We start from the raw sequence: 19937 nt of genomic DNA, 5'->3' as shown, positions 1-19937 counted from the left end.
TTTTATTTATTTTCAATTCCGTACTTTTACTTGTAACAAATAGACTATGGGGTTAAAGACCACTGAACCCCACTTTGAGAACCACTGGCCCTATAGACTATGGGGTTACACCACTGAACCCCACTTTGAGAACCACTGGCCCTATAGACTATGGGGTTAAAGTGATTTAGCTGAGAACCACTGGCCCTATAGACTATGGGGTTAAAGTGATTTAGCTGAGAACCACTGGCCCTATAGACTATGGGGTTAAAGACCACTGAACCCCACTTTGAGAACCACTGGCCCTATAGACTATGGGGTTATACCACTGAACCCCACTTTGAGAACCACTGGCCCTATAGACTATGGGGTTAAAGACCACTGAACCCCACTTTGAGAACCACTGGCCCTATAGACTATGGGGTTAAAGTGATTTAGCTGAGAACCACTGGCCCTATAGACTATGGGGTTAAAGTGATTTAGCTGAGAACCACTGGCCCTATAGACTATGGGGTTAAAGACCACTGAACCCCACTTTGAGAACCACTGGCCCTATAGACTATGGGGTTATACCACTGAACCCCACTTTGAGAACCACTGGCCCTATAGACTATGGGGTTAAAGACCACTGAACCCCACTTTGAGAACCACTGGCCCTATAGACTATGGGGTTAAAGACCACTGAACCCCACTTTGAGAACCACTGGCCCTATAGACTATGGGGTTAAAGACCACTGAACCCCACTTTGAGAACCACTGGCCCTATAGACTATGGGGTTAAAGACCACTGAACCCCACTTTGAGAACCACTGGCCCTATAGACTATGGGGTTAAAGACCACTGAACCCCACTTTGAGAACCACTGGCCCTATAGACTATGGGGTTAAAGTGATTTAGCTGAGAACCACTGGCCCTATAGACTATGGGGTTAAAGACCACTGAATCCCACTTTGAGAACCACTGGCCCTATAGACTATGGGGTTAAAGTGATTTAGCTGAGAACCACTGGCCCTATAGACTATGGGGTTAAAGACCACTGAATCCCACTTTGAGAACCACTGGCCCTATAGACTATGGGGTTAAAGACCACTGAATCCCACTTTGAGAACCACTGGCCCTATAGACTATGGGGTTAAAGACCACTGAATCCCACTTTGAGAACCACTGGCCCTATAGACTATGGGGTTAAAGACCACTGAATCCCACTTTGAGAACCACTGGCCCTATAGACTATGGGGTTAAAGTGATTTAGCTGAGAACCACTGGCCCTATAGACTATGGGGTTAAAGTGATTTAGCTGAGAACCACTGGCCCTATAGACTATGGGGTTAAAGTGATTTAGCTGAGAACCACTGGCCCTATAGACTATGGGGTTAAAGTGATTTAGCTGAGAACCACTGGCCGAGTCGAAAAACACAGCCGAAAGCCGTACAACACAAATGTTGTGTCAAACCATGTGACTTCCATTGGAAATGCATTTGGGGCAAGATGTATCACACCCTTTGTATACATCTAGCATGCATCAATGTGGAAAGGTGTGAGTCGGGCCTTAGTCTTTTTGAACAACACACCTTTTAGTTTTGGTCAAGGTTCTTTTAAGGTTGTCTTTATTTGTCTCCCTTGGGAGAAATGTGTCTTGGAGACAGAGTCACAACTGCATACAGATAACAGACACGTTCACATACGAAAAGGAAAAACACCATGAAACACCCACATACACAAAACAGAGATATTGCACACATTCCCTTGATAAAGTGACTAGTCAAAAAAAAGTGCTTTTGGCAAGTCAGTAAAGTGCATTCGACCATCTCTGATCGAGCATTTTGATTGACAGGGTCCTATTTTAGTCATCTGAAATTGTTTAGTCTAAAAGTCTTATTCGTACTCCAGTATGAGGTAGAACTGGACTATGAATAGGCCTTTAGCCAAGACAAGTATAAAGGCCTATTCATATAGTCCGGTTTTCGGTGAAGAGGTGAGCTGACCACCGAAAACTACAACATGACGTCACGTGAATGTTCACCACTCAGTGAGTGGTGAAACTACAACATGACGTCACGTGCATGTTCACCACTCAGTGAGTGGTGAAACTACAACATGACGTCACGTGAATGTTCACCACTCAGTGAGTGGTGAAACTACAACATGACGTCACGTGAATGTTCACCACTCAGTGAGTGGTGAAACTACAACATGACGTCACGTGAATGTTCACCACTCAGTGAGTGGCACTCACACATCACATAGGGCGGTGGTGGCTCAGGGGTAGAGTGGCCGGATGGTAACCGCAAGGTCGCCAGTTCGAACCCTGTGGGCTCCCCTAGTTAATAATAATAATAATAAACTTTATTTGTATAGCACCTTTCATACATAAATGCAGCTCAAAGTGCTTCACAGGGCAGGACACAAAAATATAATACAATAAAACACAAGTAGTTAAAATGATAGAACAATGGCAAAGAACAAAATTGAATATAAGAACATAAAATAAATAAAAGCAAATAAAAACACCACATGCAGCAAATCAGTCAGGGCAGGGTAGGGACGTGCGTATTAAAACTCAACTAAAAGCAAGAGTGAAGAGGTGAGTCTTGAGTTGAGATTTAAAAATGTCTACAGAGGGTGAGTGTCTGAGCTCGAATGGAAGTTTATTCCAGGCTGTTGGGCGTAGAAGCAAAAAGCTGCCTCACCATATTTTTTTGTGCACATTCTTTTAGTTAGTGTCAAAGTGTCCTTGAGCAAGTCTCTGAACCCCTTAATTGCTCCAGGAAATGATACGCCGTTTATTTTCCTCATAGACATTTCAAAATGGATTTATTCAAAGACCTTTTAAGCCTCGTACAAAGACAACTCGAGTTGGGCCGAACAAATAATTAGAAAGAATTAAGAAGAAAACGTCGGGTTACTTTTTGTTGTTTTTCTTCTTTGTAATTATTTGTTCTGCCCAAAATGTGTTGTCATGCTTTGTCACAACTAGGGATGTTGAAAAATGTTGAAAATCGACTCGATTATCGACTCATGCCTCCCGCGACTCAAAACGTATGAGTCGAAAAATCGTTTTTATTTGTATTATTATTTCAGTCAGTGCCGCTCGTCACATGCAAGTTAACTTTGAGCAGAGCCTGTGGCTCTGAGTTTGAGAATAGACCCCATCGTCCAAGGGTGTGTGTGTGTGTGTGTGTGTGTGTGTGTGTGTGTGGTGGGGGGTGGTATCTTAGCAACACTGAATGATCTGTCCCATTGGTCGTGTGCTCGTATCATGAGCCAATGGCTGCAGCTCTGAGCTTCCCAGACCCAGACCCAGGTTCACATCTCATCTACACATGCCGTAAAGTGAGCTGACAGGCTAGCCACAGGTCTGCTCTGTAATGAGCGGTGAGCGCTCTTCTCTTCTTGTGAAGAAAGCAGGACAGATCGTTGTCAAATAAATCCCGCCGTCATTTATACTGTATTTATTCTCCGACCCGACATTAAAATACGGAACAACGTGCGTCCCGTATCAGTTCATTACGGGGCTCGTGACAGGCTGCAGACACTTGAGAGTTGGGACTAGCGGCTAGCCGATAGCGCCGCTGCTCCTTCAGTTTAATTGTTTACAAAATAAAGTTTATTTTGTATTATTGGGATTTGATCATTGATGCGAATTCTAAACATATGGATGCAGCTGCAGAAGTTGTGTTGCTTAAAGGAATGCATAGTTGCGTTCTCCTCAACTGCTGCGCAGCAACAACAAAAATATAAAAATGAAAAAAAAAGGAAAAAAGTCGTTCGACACGTCGATTTTCGGCCTCGATTCGTCGATTGGCCAAATATGAGTCGTTTGGCATCCCTAGTCACAACTCGAGTTGGCTTTTTTCCGCGGCGTTAATCGTCTTTAAATAAATACTTTTTAAAATGTCTATGGGGAAAATGAATGAGGAATTCACTTCTGGTCCTATATGGCGTCGTCATGAAAGGGGGCGGGACTGCGACGCTCTATAGTGTGCTGACCTTATAAGGAGTTCCTCACTGTCCCCAGTTAACCCCTGGGGCTAAAAAAACCCCTTAGGTTTCGTTATTTGGCTATAGGTGTCCCAGCCTTCATCCAATCAGGATAGAGATGGGCCTTCCGCCAATCATGATCGAGCGGGGGCGGGCCTTGGTGTGTGTGCTGTTGGCCTGTCGTGTGTGCCCCCCCCCCCCCCTCCCCCCCACTGTAGTGCGTGCATGTGCACATCTTGTTACCGGGGCGGACCGGGTTTTTTTCCCCCCTCCAAATCACCCAAATTACTGAATGCTCCTTTAACCCAACGGGAGCCCATTTTGGTGTCAGCATCATGTTATGCTTTAGGTATTGCAGATCTACAAGCTCATAGCCGAGTGGCGCGCTATACGAGCTTGTAGGTCTGCTATTTTTAGAAAAATCGAAGAACGACTGACATTTTTTAGAATCTGATCTTAGGTCAGAATGGGTTAATCAGACCAGTGTGTGTCCAGTGGAAACCTCGTATGAATCTGATCTCAGGTCAGAATGGGCTAATCAGACCAGTGTGTGTCCAGTTGGAAACCTCGTATGAATCTGATCTCAGGTCAGAATGGGCTAATCAGACCAGTGTGTGTCCAGTTGGAAACCTCGTATGAATCTGATCTCAGGTCAGAATGGGCTAATCAGGCCAGTGTGTTGTCCAGTGGAAACCTCGTATGGATCTGATCTCAGGTCAGAATGGGCTAATCAGACCAGTGTGTGTCCAGTTGGAAAACTCGTATGAATCTGATCTCAGGTCAGAATGGGCTAATCAGACCAGTGTGTGTCCAGTGGAAACCTCGTATGAATCTGATCTCAGGTCAGAATGGGCTAATCAGACCAGTGTGTGTCCAGTTGGAAACCTCGTATGGATCTGATCTCAGGTCAGAATGGGCTAATCAGGCCAGTGTGTTGTCCAGTGGAAACCTCGTATGGATCTGATCTCAGGTCAGAATGGCTTAACACTCCTGCCTCCATTCATCCATCCAATCCACTCCCAGCGGCGTGTCTCCCTGGCCCGGCGAGGAGGCAGTGGTCGACTCCAGGATGGTGCTTCAGGTCCGCCTGCGCTGCACCGAGGGCAGGGTGGAGTGGTTCTACCCGGGGGTCCACGGGCCGGCGCTGCGGGTGGTGCTGGAGCCCAACCTCATGTCCAGCTATGCCAACCGCCACGGCGCCGTGTGCGTCAAGCCCTTCCGCGGTGGCGGCCGGTGGGGGGCGGGGCTCCGCATGTACGTGGAGCGCGCCGGGGAACTGGAGCTGCTGCTGACGACGGACGACGTAACAGAACACCTGCCGGAGCAGGTGTTCTGTTACCGGGCGGACGGCGGGCCACGCACACCCGCCATCTACCTCCAGGTAGGGATTACACAATTACACATTCTACAAATGCCTTCTAAAATCCTGACGGTTTTCTCATAAACCTTTGTTTCTGTATCAGTGCGGTGCTCAATATTTCACGTCAAGGACTATACTATATGTAATATGCCTCCGCCCCCCCCCCCTATCTGAAAATATGTTGTTCCAGCCAGGGACCTCCCCCAGAAGAGAAGCAAAGATTTGAGTTAAAATGTTCACGCTGTAATAATATATATTTTCAAAGATTTGAGGCACATTTTCACAATCTTTCAAAAATAGCAGACCTACAAGTTCATGAGTGCCGCGCTATGAGCTTGTAGATCTGCTATTTTTCAATAGCTAAAGTATAACATAAGCTTTAAAAATAAAAATATAAGGGGTTCCCGCCCCAAAATGGGGTAAGCATCTATACCTCCGGGTAGGGAGGACGATTCTACAAACTGCATTCTAAATCCTGACAGTTTTCTGAAAAACCTCATGTTTCTATTTAATTATGTCAGTGGTGATCAACCTTTTTCACGTCAAGGAAATTGGCCGCCGACCCCCATCTGAAAATGTGTTGTTCCTCCAGGGACCCCCTGGCGATGGGAGGGACCCCCTGGCAATGGGAGGGACCCCCTGACGATGGGAGGGCATCTTGCCTGTCCCAAAATGTAATTCCTGGAAACGCTATACTTACTGATCATAAATAATTCCATAATGGTCCCCCCCCCCACCTCCAGGCGAGCCCCCCGGCGCAGAGCGACGTCAGCAGGCGGGTGGTGGGCTTCAGGTACGAGCTGCTGGGGACCAACAGCAGCCCCCCCGCTGCCTCACACCTCCTCCTGCAGGGAGGAACAGCTGGAGCGCTGAACAGTGAGTGAGCACAACTTAAGGCCTATATTCATAGTCTGGATGGTTTCGGTGGTGAGGTGACCACCGCTCCGGTGGTGAGGTGACCACCGCTCCGGTGGTGAGGTGACCACCGCTCCGGTGGTGGGGTGACCACCGCTCCGGTGGAGAAGCTGTTGAGTTACAGCACCTTTAACTATTATGTAAATGGACCAAATGAATCCATTTCGATTATTTTCCGGGTTTTACTGGGTATTGTGACTTAAAGGAGAATTCCATGCTAGAAGGCTTTCTTACCGTTACCCACCAAAGAGGTCCAGGTGTTATTTTGTGCAAAAGCTCCTCATTGGCTATTTCCCCTACCATAAGCCCTCAATGAATTGCATTGAATTGAATGGGAATTGAATGGGGCTATGGGGTGTTGTGCTAATTCGCTTATTTTCATCGCTCAATTTTATTTTATTTTATATATCCTCTCTTCATAATGTAAATAATATCCCAAGCGGCACACTTTACTACTTCTTTCGATGCAAATAAGCAAATGAACACCCCATAGCCCCATTCAATTCCCATTCAATTCAATGCAATTCATTGAGGGCTTATAGTAGGGGAAATGGCCAATAAGGAGTTTTTGCACAAAAAAACACCTGGACCTCTTTGGTGGGGACGTAACAACTAAAAGAAAGGTAAGAAAGGCTTCTAGCATGGGATTATCCTTTAAGCCCTATTCGCACGGGACTATAGTATTGTCCCAGGACCTCAGGTAATATGGAATAATCACGGAGGACGTCTGTGTTTTTAATCCTGTGCGAATCGACCATGTCAGTGATTTGGGCTGTAATAACACCGGGGGCCCGGGGTAATACTAATCCTGTGCGAATCGACTATGTCGGTGATTTGGGTTAGAATTGAGTGTTTTTCTTTTTAAATTACTGAGCGCCCATGGGTTAAAACTAAGGCTTTGCGCTTAGGCTACCGCATGTAATTCTGTCATGCAAACTCTCTATCTGTATAGCCTATATACAGTAGGCTAATGTTCAAAGTCTGATTATTAATTCATCCTTGTGCCATTATCATCTACCACTATAGAGCGTCGCAGTCCCGCCCCCTTTCATGACGACGCCTGCAGGCCCAGGAAATTAATCCCAATGCATTTTCCCCATAGACATTTCAGAAAGTATTTATTTAAAGACCTTTTAAGCGTCGTAAGAAGCCAACTGGAGTCGTGACAAATCATGACAACAAACACAATATTTTGGACCAAACAAAAAATTACAAAGAAGAAAAACAACAAAAAAAGTGTTGTAACCTGCCGTTTTTTTCTACTTTGTAATTCTTTGTTCGGCCCAAAACATTGTGCTTATTGTCATGATTTGTCACGACAAGAGTTGGCTCTGTCCGCGGCGTAAATGTCTTTAAATAAATACTTTTATGAAAAGTCTATGAGGAAAATGAACGGGGAATTATTTTCCGGGACTGCGCCGCTCCCAATAATCAAATTGTACAACTGTAGCGTGCGTGGTATAAATTCAATGTTTCACTTTTCTCTCTCTCTCTCTCTCTCTCTCTCTCTCTCTCTCTCGCTACGGCTTTTGAGAAACGATAACGTCACCGCTCATATCTATATCTATAATTGTTCATGTTTTTATATTGGTGTTAATAACTTATCATTGTTGCATCATCGAGTGCACGTCACCAGAAAGCAAAGGCTCTGCATGCTGCATCCAATAATAAATAATATCAGCCTATAGCTACAGTCGACTCCACAGTGCCCACCAGACAATTTCATTTATATAGAGCACCGAAGTCCTGATGTATAACTCGCTCATCCCTTCCATTCCCCTGGTTTGCGGAAGTAATTTCTCTATGGAGAATAACATGGGGTGATCTTAATATTATCGTCTACTATAAGCGTTGTCGTCCAAAAATAAACAAGCTGTCTCTGCGTTATTGTTAGGGAGGTGATCTGTATCGTTTGCAACAGTCAGTCACTCATATGATACAGTCTGCTTCTAGCGAAAATCTAACTAATTCAGTAGCAGTAACATTAGCATTTTCTCTCAGTCAGTTGATTCTTCATATCCATATGAGTGAAGCGGCCGGGGTGACATGTTTCTTTTTCAAACACAGTTCTTATATGAGGCGATCTCAAATCGCCTCAATGGGGATTTCAATGCAACTAAACAAATACATGAACCTGGCGACTGACGCCCTCTACTGAAAGTGACGTCAGACTTCGGTGCTCTATAGGCGCCGAGGGCGAAGCTTGAATAACAGGTTAATTGCAGACCGCTACCGATAAACTATGGATCTTATTAATATTAACTATGGATCTTATTAACCTACCAATAAGGACCCAGGCCAAATGCCATTGTGCAGGACACCAACAACAAGTCTATGCATGGCGTGTGCATATAAGCCATGTGAAACCTTCGCGAGCGCTGAACAGTGAGTGATGAGCACAACTTGCTCATTTAGATTTATTTAAGTCAATCAAAAATTTAAAAAAGAGAAATGAGAATGAAACAAATCGGCACATATACATAGATATAGGCCTTTCATATTGTCGCTGTCTGATATAAGATCACTTACATCACCTTTAACTATATATGCAAAGTGTCTAAATGGACCCAAATGAATCCATTTAGATTCTTTACCGGGTTTTACTGGGTATCGTGACTTATAGTTCAGCCTGTGACTTCTTTGAGTCACAAAATGGCCAGCTATCAGCATTAATTAAAAGGGATTGTGACATTAAAAAAAAGGTTTTGGAATTGTTCTTGTTTTTTTTAGGTTTTCTAATCTCAATTGCACCCAAAAAACATGAACTTTTAACATTCAGTAGATTTTCTGTGATCTGGGGTTTTCTGGCTCAAACGGGTGCTCTGATTTGCCGGCAGTAAGTGACATCACTTACTGCAAATCCCATATATGTCAATGGGATTTGCCAGCAGATGTCACTGTTTCACTGTGTTGCCTGTTTTCATTGTAGCTCAAAAGGCCCAAAAAACCCCAAAGAAAACTTCAGACCACAGAAAATCCACTGAATGTTCAAAGTTCAGGTTTTTTTGGGTGTAATTGAGGTCATAAAACCTAAAAGAAAAAAGAAAAAGAAAAATAAATGAAAATGAATGTCATAAAACCTTTAAAGACAACCCCAAGCCAGCTGCTGTCTGTTTGGTCTGTCGTTCTGTCCGCCTTGTCTTAACCGACCCGTCCGTCCGTCCGTCCGTCCGTCCGTCTATCTGTCAAGTCAAGGTCTGTCTGTCTGACCTCCACTCTCAACACAAAGCAGGGAGCATAGAGCAGCCCCACAGGGCCTCAATGGAGCTGGCAAATAGTTTGCAGATTCCAGAAATACCTTGTCATTGTGCACATGTGTGCGTATGCCAATGGCTTGCGTGAGTGTGTGCGTGCGTGCGTGCGTGCGGCTGTCTGGGCCATTGCAGTGATGTGGTGAGAGCGACGAGGTCATTGTTCTGTTCCGCGGGCGTTGATGATAACCAGCCGTCTGCTTTGGCTTTGTTGACAGACTGGTCTCTAGAAGACAAAGTCAATTCACTTATGCAGAGATTTACACCGGCGCAAAAGGTCGTCCGAGTTAAGCTGGCATAATGAGAGTCAAACGAGCGCACAGGGGGTGGGGGGGCTTTTTTTTCTTGATCCGGTCGCCGGTGTGGCGGGCATAGAGGCCTCGGAATGCACGGCATTCCTTCATCTGACCCTGTGCGGGGTTGATCTGCATGTCTTATGATCCCAGGCAGATGAAAAGGGGGCCTGCGTGTGTGTGTGTGTGTGTGTGTGTGTGTGTGTGTGTGTGTGTGTGTGTGTGTGTGTGTGTGTGTGTGCGTGTGCGTGTGCGTGTCCGATTGTCAAAGCGGTTCAGATGGCTGGGCGCGGGGTCGGACATTTGCGACCGTTTCAAACACCGCCCGTCTCAAACCGTCAGAGATAATTAAGGGTTGTCACGGTCGCGCGTGATTTGGAATCCCACCGCAGCTCCAGGAAACCCCGCTGTTGTTGTGATTGGCCAGTATAGTCGCTAACCTATAACCTCAATAAAACTATATACCTATAAACCTTAACCGGCTGGGAGCCAATCAGACACATCATGGTAAAGGCTTCTAGATCGGCTATTTTCAGCATGCAACCAAGTGTAAAATGACCTTATACTGGATCTCTTGTCCGCTGGTCCCTTCCTAACATTTTAGTGTCGTTTTTTGAGTGGTGCAACCACTCCAAGGAACAGCAATGTCCGTGTTCACCTATGTGACGTTAATGTGTGTGACTATGAGCACCAGTAGGGGCGCTGTTGTGCCAGAAACAGAGAGAGAACACTAAACTGCCTCCCCCTGGCCAGCCGGGGCGCCTGATGGAGGGGAAAGGAACTGGTCTCTATACTGCCTCCCCCTGGCCAGCCGGGGCACCTGATGGAGGGGAAAGGAAATGGTTGGAATAACGTTTTCCTTCCACACGCTACGTCCAACCAGGGAAACTCCCCCCTGTCAGGTGTAAAGGAGCAACTTGGACACTCAGGCATGAAGGAAGCATGAGTTCAAGTCCGTTGCTCTCCCCTTGTCCCCCATATATGGGGACTAGGTTGCTCTCCCCTTGTCCCCCATATATGGGGACTAGGTTGGTCTCCTCTTGTCCCCCATATATGGGGACTAGGTTGGTCTCCCCTTGTCCCCCATATATGGGGACTAGGTTGGTCTCCCCTTGTCCCCCATATATGGGGACTAGGTTGGTCTCCTCTTGTCCCCCATATATGGGGACTAGGTTGGTGGAGGGTGTGTAGAGCCCAGGATCACATTAGATGATTGACACAGGGGTGAACAATGGGTTACAAAATCGTGGGATAAAAAATATATATTAAAAAAAGAAAAAAGAAACTGAGAGAGAGAGATAGTGCTGCACTGTTGCCTGCTAATGAGAGAGACAGAGACAGAGAGAGAGAGAGAGAGAGAGAGAGAGGGAAAGAGAAGAGGGCGGGGGGGGGGGGGGGAGAGGTGAGTTGCAACACTCAGTTCCTAATCTACAATGTGTGAAAGAGTGGCACTGTGTTTTAAAGCATCATCACTTAGCTCTAAATGGGTCAATAAACAAGCAAAGTATCTGAGATAATGATATTGTCTATAGCCATACAGCCTGACCTTTGCTTTTACAAAATGGCTGAAATCATTAGGGCTTTCTTGAACATGTATTCTACCGCTATACTCTTCAAATAGCTTCTAACGAAACGAAAATAGGCTATGTACAAGATAGATGAAAGTATAAGTATAGCCTATTGTTTTCTATTCAGTAACAGGTGTGCTAGTCAAAATTGTGATTGCATTTTGTCTAAAGCTTTTATACATACTTTTAGTCAATGTTTCATCGTGAAACATAACCGCAAATAAACGTTTCCATTGTCTCCCCCCCCCCCCCCCCCCCCCCAAGTATATTTCCTTTAGTACCACTATGTGTATATTAGGGCATTAAAGGTTTTATGACATTCATTTTCATTTCTTTTTCTTTTTCTTTTTTCTTTTAGGTTTTATGACCTCAATTACACCCAAAAAACCTGAACTTTGAACATTCAGTGGATTTTCTGTGGTCTGAAGTTTTCTTTGGGGTTTTTTGGGCCTTTTGAGCTACAATGAAAACAGGCAACACAGTGAAACAGTGACAGCTGCTGGCAAATCCCATTGACATATATGGGATTTGCAGTAAGTGATGTCACTTACTGCCGGCAAATCAGAGCACCTGTTTGAGCCAGAAAACCCCAGATCACAGAACATCTACTGAATGTTAAAAGTTCATGTTTTTTGGGTGCAATTGAGATTAGAAAACCTAAAAAAAACAAGAACAATTCCAAAACCTTTTTTTTAATGTCACAATCCCTTTAAGCAACTAGTCGATACTCCACTAGTCAACCTTCTTGGTACTAGTTGATACGAAATATATATATATATATATATATATATATATTAGGGCTGACCTCGATTAGTCGAATAGTCGACTAATCGATCGGAACGGGTCTCAGTCGACTGACCACCTCATAGTCGACTAAAAAAAAAAAAAATCTCCAATGTGCATCTGGAGTGTGTCTGCCTGTGTGGCAATGTGCCACTGCCTGTGACTTGAATCGCACAGTGTGCTGGCCTGATAGACTCCAGAATCTCAATCTCACCTGCTGTGCTCAATCTGGCTAATGACAAGCCTCTCAGTTGTTAAAAAGAAAGATTTGAACAGTCAGAATGTTCAAATGTGTTTATGTCCCCCACATACCTAGTGGAATAATACAATATTTTTGTATATTTTTGTAAATATTGTATTTTTATATACAATTTTTTTGGGGCAAAAAAAAATAAAAAAATAAAAAAAGTTTTTTTTTTTTTTTTGCTTAGTCGACTATTAGTCGACTAACAGCTAATTTATTCATCTATCAGTCGACTATACAAATCCTTAGTCGGGGACAGCCCTAATATATATATATATATATTTAAATGTTTCCCCGATTTTGTAGGCCTCAAGATCAGGTAGATTATAGTTATAGTCACCAATGTACACAGTTTTTAAATGTACAAATATTTATAATAAAAAAAAAGGGGGGGGGGGTTCTTCTTTTTTTTTTTTACATAATAGGTAGTAAAACAACTAGGCAACTAGTAAAAATGAAGAAGTGAATGCCCTACTAGTGTATATTATACCCCTTTCTCCTCTCATCCACTTGCATTAAGTTGCTCAAAAGCGCATGAGGCGATTTCACTCCTCCTTCAAGGTGAGGAACAGAGTGCATTCTGGGAAGAATTGGGCCGTATGAAACAGCGTTCACGTGTCATCATGATGAACGTGCGCAACGGACCAGGATTGGCCCAGCGCTGTAATACCTTCATTCGGCCACTATGTCCATTTGGCCTCAGGGTTTCCTCTGGGTGCCGTCTCTATTCATTATACTCTAAGACAAACCCCCATTTGAGAAACACTGTTCTGTAGAATCCACCGTCTCTATTCATATATACTCTAAGACATACCCCCATTTGAGAAACACTGTTCTGTAGAATCCACCGTCTCTATTCATATATACTCTAAGACATACCCCCATTTGAGAAACACTGTTCTGTAGAATCCACCGTCTCTATTCATATATACTCTAAGACATACCCCCATTTGAGAAACACTGTTCTGTAGAATCCACCGTCTCTATTCATATATACTCTAAGACATACCCCCATTTGAGAAACACTGTTCTGTAGAATCCACCGTCTCTATTCATATATACTCTAAGACATACCCCCATTTGAGAAACACTGTTCTGTAGAATCCAAATGGCTGAAATCAGACTGAGAACTTGAATCCATGAAGTAACCAGTGTTGTTTTTGACAGCAAATGTCTATTTTAGTTCAGTCATAGGCCCTCATTTATCAACCGTGCGTACACCAACATATGGGCGCACGCCGAAATTACCGACATTTTCGGCATTTAACATTTCCGGCAAAGCTTGAAATTGAACGTGACAACGTTCAAAACCCACGTTTGCTCGGCAGCTGTCGTACGCTTTGTCCTCACCTGTTTTTTTTTGTTTGACCAGCTGAGAGGCTGTCACAGGCATTTAAACATATGTTTTCACTCCTAAAATGTTAATATAAAACGGTATGTGTATGCAGTAAAAAACAAAAGAGAGATTTCCAACTTTACAAGTAATTAAAATTGCGCAAAAACAATATAACATGTTTACAATGTATTAGTTTGTGCTTAATCAAACAGTGCTTTACTGGCCTTGTTATGCGAGCGCACTTGTGAGATGATTTTGGAGCGCATGCGGTGATGCGGCATATGTGATTATGATATTATTTAAAAAAAAGCATAAATGGACTGCACGCCTTTATTTCCAAGTGACAATGACAAGCATACAGCTTGCCTATTTGTAGTAATTACTAGCAGGCTATAGTGGCGTAAGGGGCTTAATCATTCACCATTTAAATAAGTGCTTAGACAGGTTTTGACAGTTTTGACAGTTCAGATAAAAGCGAGATCATTTTCGGGGGTCGGGGGAGGACGGGACCGCGGCGTGCGTCGCCAACACATACCAGCACACATGCAAGCAAGCCTTCATCCATATGTTTATGATTCGTTCATCAATGATCAAATCACTACATAAACGTTGATTATGACTGCCTTGACGACATGATAGCCTATCTCTCATGCAGGCATCACTGACACTCACCCACAGGACTTTAATAATATATCACAGCAGTGCGCAGTCTCACGCCTTCGCCGTGCACTGCGCACGATGGGTAAAATTAATATAGGCCAGCCCAAACGTATTCCATTCATGGCGATGCGATGTCGATGTGTCATGTAGGTGCGTGCGTGCGTGGACATGACAGCAAGGCAAGCGAGGTGAGAGGGAAACAGACAGGGTAGGCCTACAACTTTATTTAATTCATGCAGGTGTTTGTTGTTTATTTATTTAACAACACACCAGTTAGTTGGGCTTGCAAGTTGCGTGCGCGTGCTGTGCGTGTGTATGAGAGAGGGGGGTGAGGCGGGCAGAAAGGCACGGTAACCATGGTTTCCAGATCGTATAGCAGTGGTTCAGGTCGCAAAAACGAGGGCGAGGCTTGATTTCTTAGGGCGTGCCAGATCAAATTCAGCCGTGACATTTATTAACGTGAGAACGAAATTAAGGAAGGATCATCTGTTTGCGATCACTTTATAAATGCCGTGGCGACGTGGGTGTACTACGAAACCTGCACTCGAATCTGTGGCAGATTGATAAATGAGGGCCATAGTCTTTGGAATAAAACTTAATTTAGTTTTAGTTACATTTTAGTCACCCGGAATGTTTTAGTGTTAGTCTAGTTTTAGTCGACTAAATATCACACGATTTTTGTCGACTAAATCTACAGGTAATTTAGTCGACTAAAATGTAATGAATGTGTAAAATGACCTTATTGTCCACTGGTCCCTTCCTAACATTTTAGTCTAGTTTTTATCGGTTGACGAAATTGTCAATATATTTAGTCTTCATTTTAGTCATCATAGCTTAGTTTTCATTTAGTTTTCGTCAGTGAAAAAAGGTAGTCGACGAAATTCTTTCGTCTTAGTTTCCAGTCGACGAAAACAACATCACTGGAAGTAAATCTGCTCTACATGTCGTTGTACGACGGTGCAGAAGGATCGCCAGCGATCAACTGAGGAGGCAGACCTGGTGTCTTTAACCATATGGACCCCTAGCCCTATAGCGTCCCTATTCTGGGCCGAGCGTTATAGCCAAAAATAATAGCCAACCTACAGTGGCGTGCACAGACATTTAGAGGGGCAGGTGCTCAAGCGCATTTTGGGGCGGGAACCCATTTTGGTGCTTTATAGCTATTGAAAAATAGCAGATCTACAAGCTCATAGCGCGCCACCGAGCTTGTAGGTCTGCTATTTTTCTTTAAATCGAAGAACCGCACTGACATAGAAACATAGCTTTAGATTGTGGGGGCCTAAATAATATAGTAGAAGCGTTTTTTTATCAAGATTTGATCAATGTCACCGCATGGTCCACACACTACACATTAAGAAAAAAAAGAAAACTAATTTTTTTTAAGAGCAAAAATTGCCAAAAGGGCAGGGGGTGCTCTAGCACCCCCTAGTGTCTATCTGTGCACGCCACTGCCAACCTAGAAGCCTCACACTGCTTGTGGAAAGTCTTTTACTTTGTAGATCGGCAGTTTTCAGCAAAGAGAGATTTGGTGTAGAATATAGAGGGAAAAGGAGAAAAAGGAGCGTGCCAGAGGTAGGTATAGATCAGAGTTTAACTGGTAAAAAAAAGCAGACGTTCATAAAGTTGCAAATGCAAACAGAGCGTCTGACTTTCTGTATTGTTTGTGTCTCATATAGCTGAATGTCGGCCCTGCAGTGACCAAGAGCTGCTCCTGGCCATCTGCTACAGTCACTTTGGTGAGTATTAGAGTCTAGAATCAGTAAAGACACTGGGAGACGTTTAAACTAACATCAGACAATACTCATTTTCACTACTCTTGGATCCATTACCTCATATCATGTCTTCAAGAATGCTTTGCTTGCCTCACTTAAATCTACTTGTTCTTGACCTTGCGTTCCGTCGAGGGGATATACTGGGAAGGATGTAGAACTCACTGATTTGCGGCTTTGAATAAATGATAAGGCGTTTGGGTAGCCTCGGTCCCAGGGCTTACTTATCTGTGAAAATAAAGGGCTTTGGGAGGATCAGGAAATGCTTATTGTGTGTAAAAAAAAAAAAAGGATGCATCAGTCGTGTGGAGCAGCGTAAAGGGAGAGTGTAATCAAACTAAGGCTCCTTTTCCTCCGGGGTTGAAACCGGTTCCCTTCTTTTTTTTTTACAGCCTAATTTTGAACCAAATTAATTGGTTCGGATCCCTAAAAGTTGGTTCGGAACTGGAACCAAAAACAAAAAAAAAACTTCTTCTTGACCTGAAGTTGGAACCAAAGTGAGCGTGTCACTATATTCACTTTGGAGAAGATGCAGATGTGACATAAACCATCATAAAAATAAATAAAAAAAAGAACGGAACCAGTTCCACAAAGTTCTGTTGGCGAAAAAGAGTTCCTATATATCCCATTCTGAACGGGAACCCATTTTGGTGTTAGCATCATGTTATGCTTTAGCTATTGAAAAATAGCAGATCTACAAGCTCATAGCGCGCCACCGAGTGGCGCGCTACGAGCTTGTAGGTCTGCTATTTTTGAAAAATCGAAGAACGACTGACATTTTTAGAATCTGATCTCAGGTCAGAATGGGTTAATCAGACCAGTGTGTGTCCACTGTCCAGTGGAAACCTCGTATGAATCTGATCTCAGGTCAGAATGGGATATAAGAGAGACGTTGTCCTTCCTTGTTGCTCTTTCCAGTGGTGCGTGGCTACATGTCCTTCCTTGTTGCTCTTTCCAGTGGTGCGTGGCTACATGTCATTCCTTTCTGCTCTTTCCAGTGGTGCGCGGCTACATGTCCTTCCTTTCTGCTCTTTCCAGTGGTGCGTAGCTACATGTCCTTCCTTTCTGCTCTTTCCAGTGGTGTGTGGCTATATGTCCTTCCTTTCTGCTCTTTCCAGTGGTGCGCGGCTAACGTTGTCCTTCCTTTCTGCTCTTTCCAGTGGTGTGTGGCTATATGTCCTTCCTTTCTGCTCTTTCCAGTGGTGCGCGGCTAACGTTGTCCTTCCTTTCTGCTCTTTCCAGTGGTGTGTGGCTATATGTCCTTCCTTGTTGCTCTTTCCAGTGGTGCGTGGCTACATGTTCTTCCTTGTTGCTCTTTCCAGTGGTGCGTGGCTACATGTTCTTCCTTGTTGCTCTTTCCAGTGGTGCGTGGCTACATGTTCTTCCTTGTTGCTCTTTCCAGTGGTGCGTGGCTACATGTTCTTCCTTGTTGCTCTTTCCAGTGGTGCGTGGCTACATGTTCTTCCTTGTTGCTCTTTCCAGTGGTGCGTGGCTACATGTTCTTCCTTGTTGCTCTTTCCAGTGGTGCGTGGCTACATGTTCTTCCTTGTTGCTCTTTCCAGTGGTGCGCGGCTATATGTCCTTCCTTGTTGCTCTTTCCAGTGGTGCGCGGCTACATGTCCTTCCTTGTTGCTCTTTCCAGTGGTGCGTGGCTACATGTCCTTCCTTTCTGCTCTTTCCAGTGGTGCGTGGCTATATGTCCTTCCTTTGTGCTCTTTCCAGTGGTGCGTGGCTAACGTTGTCCTTCCTTGTTGCTCTTTCCAGTGGTGCGTGGCTATATGTCCTTCCTTGTTGCTCTTTCCAGTGGTGCGCGGCTATATGTCCTTCCTTTGTGCTCTTTCCAGTGGTGCGTGGCTAACGTTGTCCTTCCTTTCTGCTCTTTCCAGTGGTGTGTGGCTACATGTCCTTCCTTGTTGCTCTTTCCAGTGGTGCGTGGCTATATGTCCTACCTTTGTGCTCTTTCCAGTGGTGCGTGGCTATATGTCCTTCCTTTGTGCTCTTTCCAGTGGTGCGTGGCTATATGTCCTTCCTTTGTGCTCTTTCCAGTGGTGCGTGGCTAACGTTGTCCTTCCTTGTTGCTCTTTCCAGTGGTGCGCGGCTATATGTCCTTCCTTTGTGCTCTTTCCAGTGGTGCGTGGCTAACGTTGTCCTTCCTTTCTGCTCTTTCCAGTGGTGTGTGGCTACATGTCCTTCCTTTCTGCTCTTTCCAGTGGTGTGTGGCTACATGTCCTTCCTTGTTGCTCTTTCCAGTGGTGCGTGGCTAACGTCCTTCCTTTCTGCTCTTTCCAGTGGTGCGTGGCTACATGTCCTTCCTTTCTGCTCTTTCCAGTGGTGCGTGGCTATATGTCCTTCCTTTGTGCTCTTTCCAGTGGTGCGCGGCTAACGTTGTCCTTCCTTGTTGCTCTTTCCAGTGGTGCGTGGCTAACGTTGTCCTTCCTTGTTGCTCTTTCCAGTGGTGCGCGGCTACATCAAAAGCATTTCCCACGACCGCCGGCGGCAGACGTCGTTCGTGGAGGTGTCGGGCGGCAGGCTGTACCGGCAACGCAGCAGCACGTTCGAGCGAGAAGAAGAAGAAGCAGAAGAAGAAGCGATGGCCGCAGGGAGCATGGGGTCCCGACCCGGCCCAGGCCCGCCGGCGTCCCCCTCCCCCTCCTCCTCCTCCTCCTCCTCCTCCTCCTCCTCCTGGCGTGGAACGGTCCGTGTGCTCCTGCAGTGCGGCATCAGGCCGGGCGGCGGGCGCTTCCTCTTCACGGGGTCGGAACACTTCGGGGAGGCCTGGCTGGGCTGCGCCCCGCGATACAAACACTTCCTGTCTCTGTACCGCACGGCCCGGGCGGCGGGACAGACTTCCTGCGACTTCCCTTTGGACTGAGGAATTGCCTCTCTGTCTCTCTCTCTCTCTCTCTCTCTCTCTCTCTTTCTCTCTCTCTCTCTCTCTCTCTCTCTCTCTCGTCCTATCCTATCCCAAAACATCCAAAAATAGAACAACTGCGTGGCCACCTTTTTTGGAGACCGGAATCAAGGGTGGAGACTATTAAATCCAATGATAGAGTTACAGTGAACACTGCAGCTTCTGAACCATTCTTTAGCCCCACGGTTACTGAACTAAACATTAAACCTGATCAAGCCACACAATATTCCCAAGGTTTTCATACTCCAAGAATCAAGTCACCTTAATTCAAGTGGCAGATGCCAAAAATATGTATTTTTTTATACTTTCTTTAGGGGCATGTCATGTGATCTATACCTGCACAGCCCGTGTGATCTACTCATGGTAGATCACGATCTACCTTTTGGGCACCCCTGGTCTACACACTCTTAATGCTCATACATATTCTGGATTTTCAGTGGTGGGGTGACTACTGAACTACAACATGACGTCACTGAGGTGACCACCGAACTACAACATGACGTCACTGAGGTGACCACCGAACTACAACATGACGTCACTGAGGTGACCACCGAACTACAACATGACGTCACTGAGGTGACCACCGAACTACAACATGACGTCACTGAGGTGACCACCGAACTACAACATGACGTCACTGAGGTGACCACCGAACTCAACATGACGTCACTGAGGTGACCACCGAACTACAACATGACGTCACTGAGGTGACCACCGAACTACAACATGACGTCACTGAGGTGACCACTGAACTACAACATGACGTCACTGAGGTGACCACCGAACTACAACATGACGTCACTGAGGTGACCACTGAACTACAACATGAAGTCACGAGCCGCGGTGAAGAGCAAACCACCGCCACCGCTCCAGCTCTTCTCTCTGTT

At 45.1% G+C, this 19937-nt stretch overlaps 2 protein-coding genes across 2 annotated transcripts in view; both read left to right on the top strand.

Annotated features, from left to right (window-relative positions):
* The window catches only part of LOC310868937 (meteorin-like protein), a 20267-nt gene extending 1213 nt beyond the window's left edge, over positions 1 to 19054 (top strand). The window contains exons 2-5 of the mRNA XM_083779433.1: positions 4984 to 5341; positions 6064 to 6196; positions 16047 to 16106; positions 18593 to 19054. Coding sequence (XP_083635559.1) covers positions 4984 to 5341; positions 6064 to 6196; positions 16047 to 16106; positions 18593 to 19011 — 970 coding nt within the window. The 3' untranslated portion in view covers positions 19012 to 19054. The remainder of the gene's footprint in view (positions 1 to 4983; positions 5342 to 6063; positions 6197 to 16046; positions 16107 to 18592) is intronic.
* wbp11 (WW domain binding protein 11) overlaps positions 1 to 19937 on the top strand; it is a 317048-nt gene that overhangs the window by 82789 nt on the left and 214322 nt on the right. The window lies entirely within an intron of this gene.

The sequence above is a fragment of the Protomyctophum parallelum genome, assembly GCF_964188405.1.
Source record: "Protomyctophum parallelum genome assembly, chromosome: 13".
Classification (NCBI taxonomy): Eukaryota; Metazoa; Chordata; class Actinopteri; order Myctophiformes; family Myctophidae; genus Protomyctophum; species Protomyctophum parallelum.
This window is presented reverse-complemented; position numbering and strand designations above follow the sequence as displayed.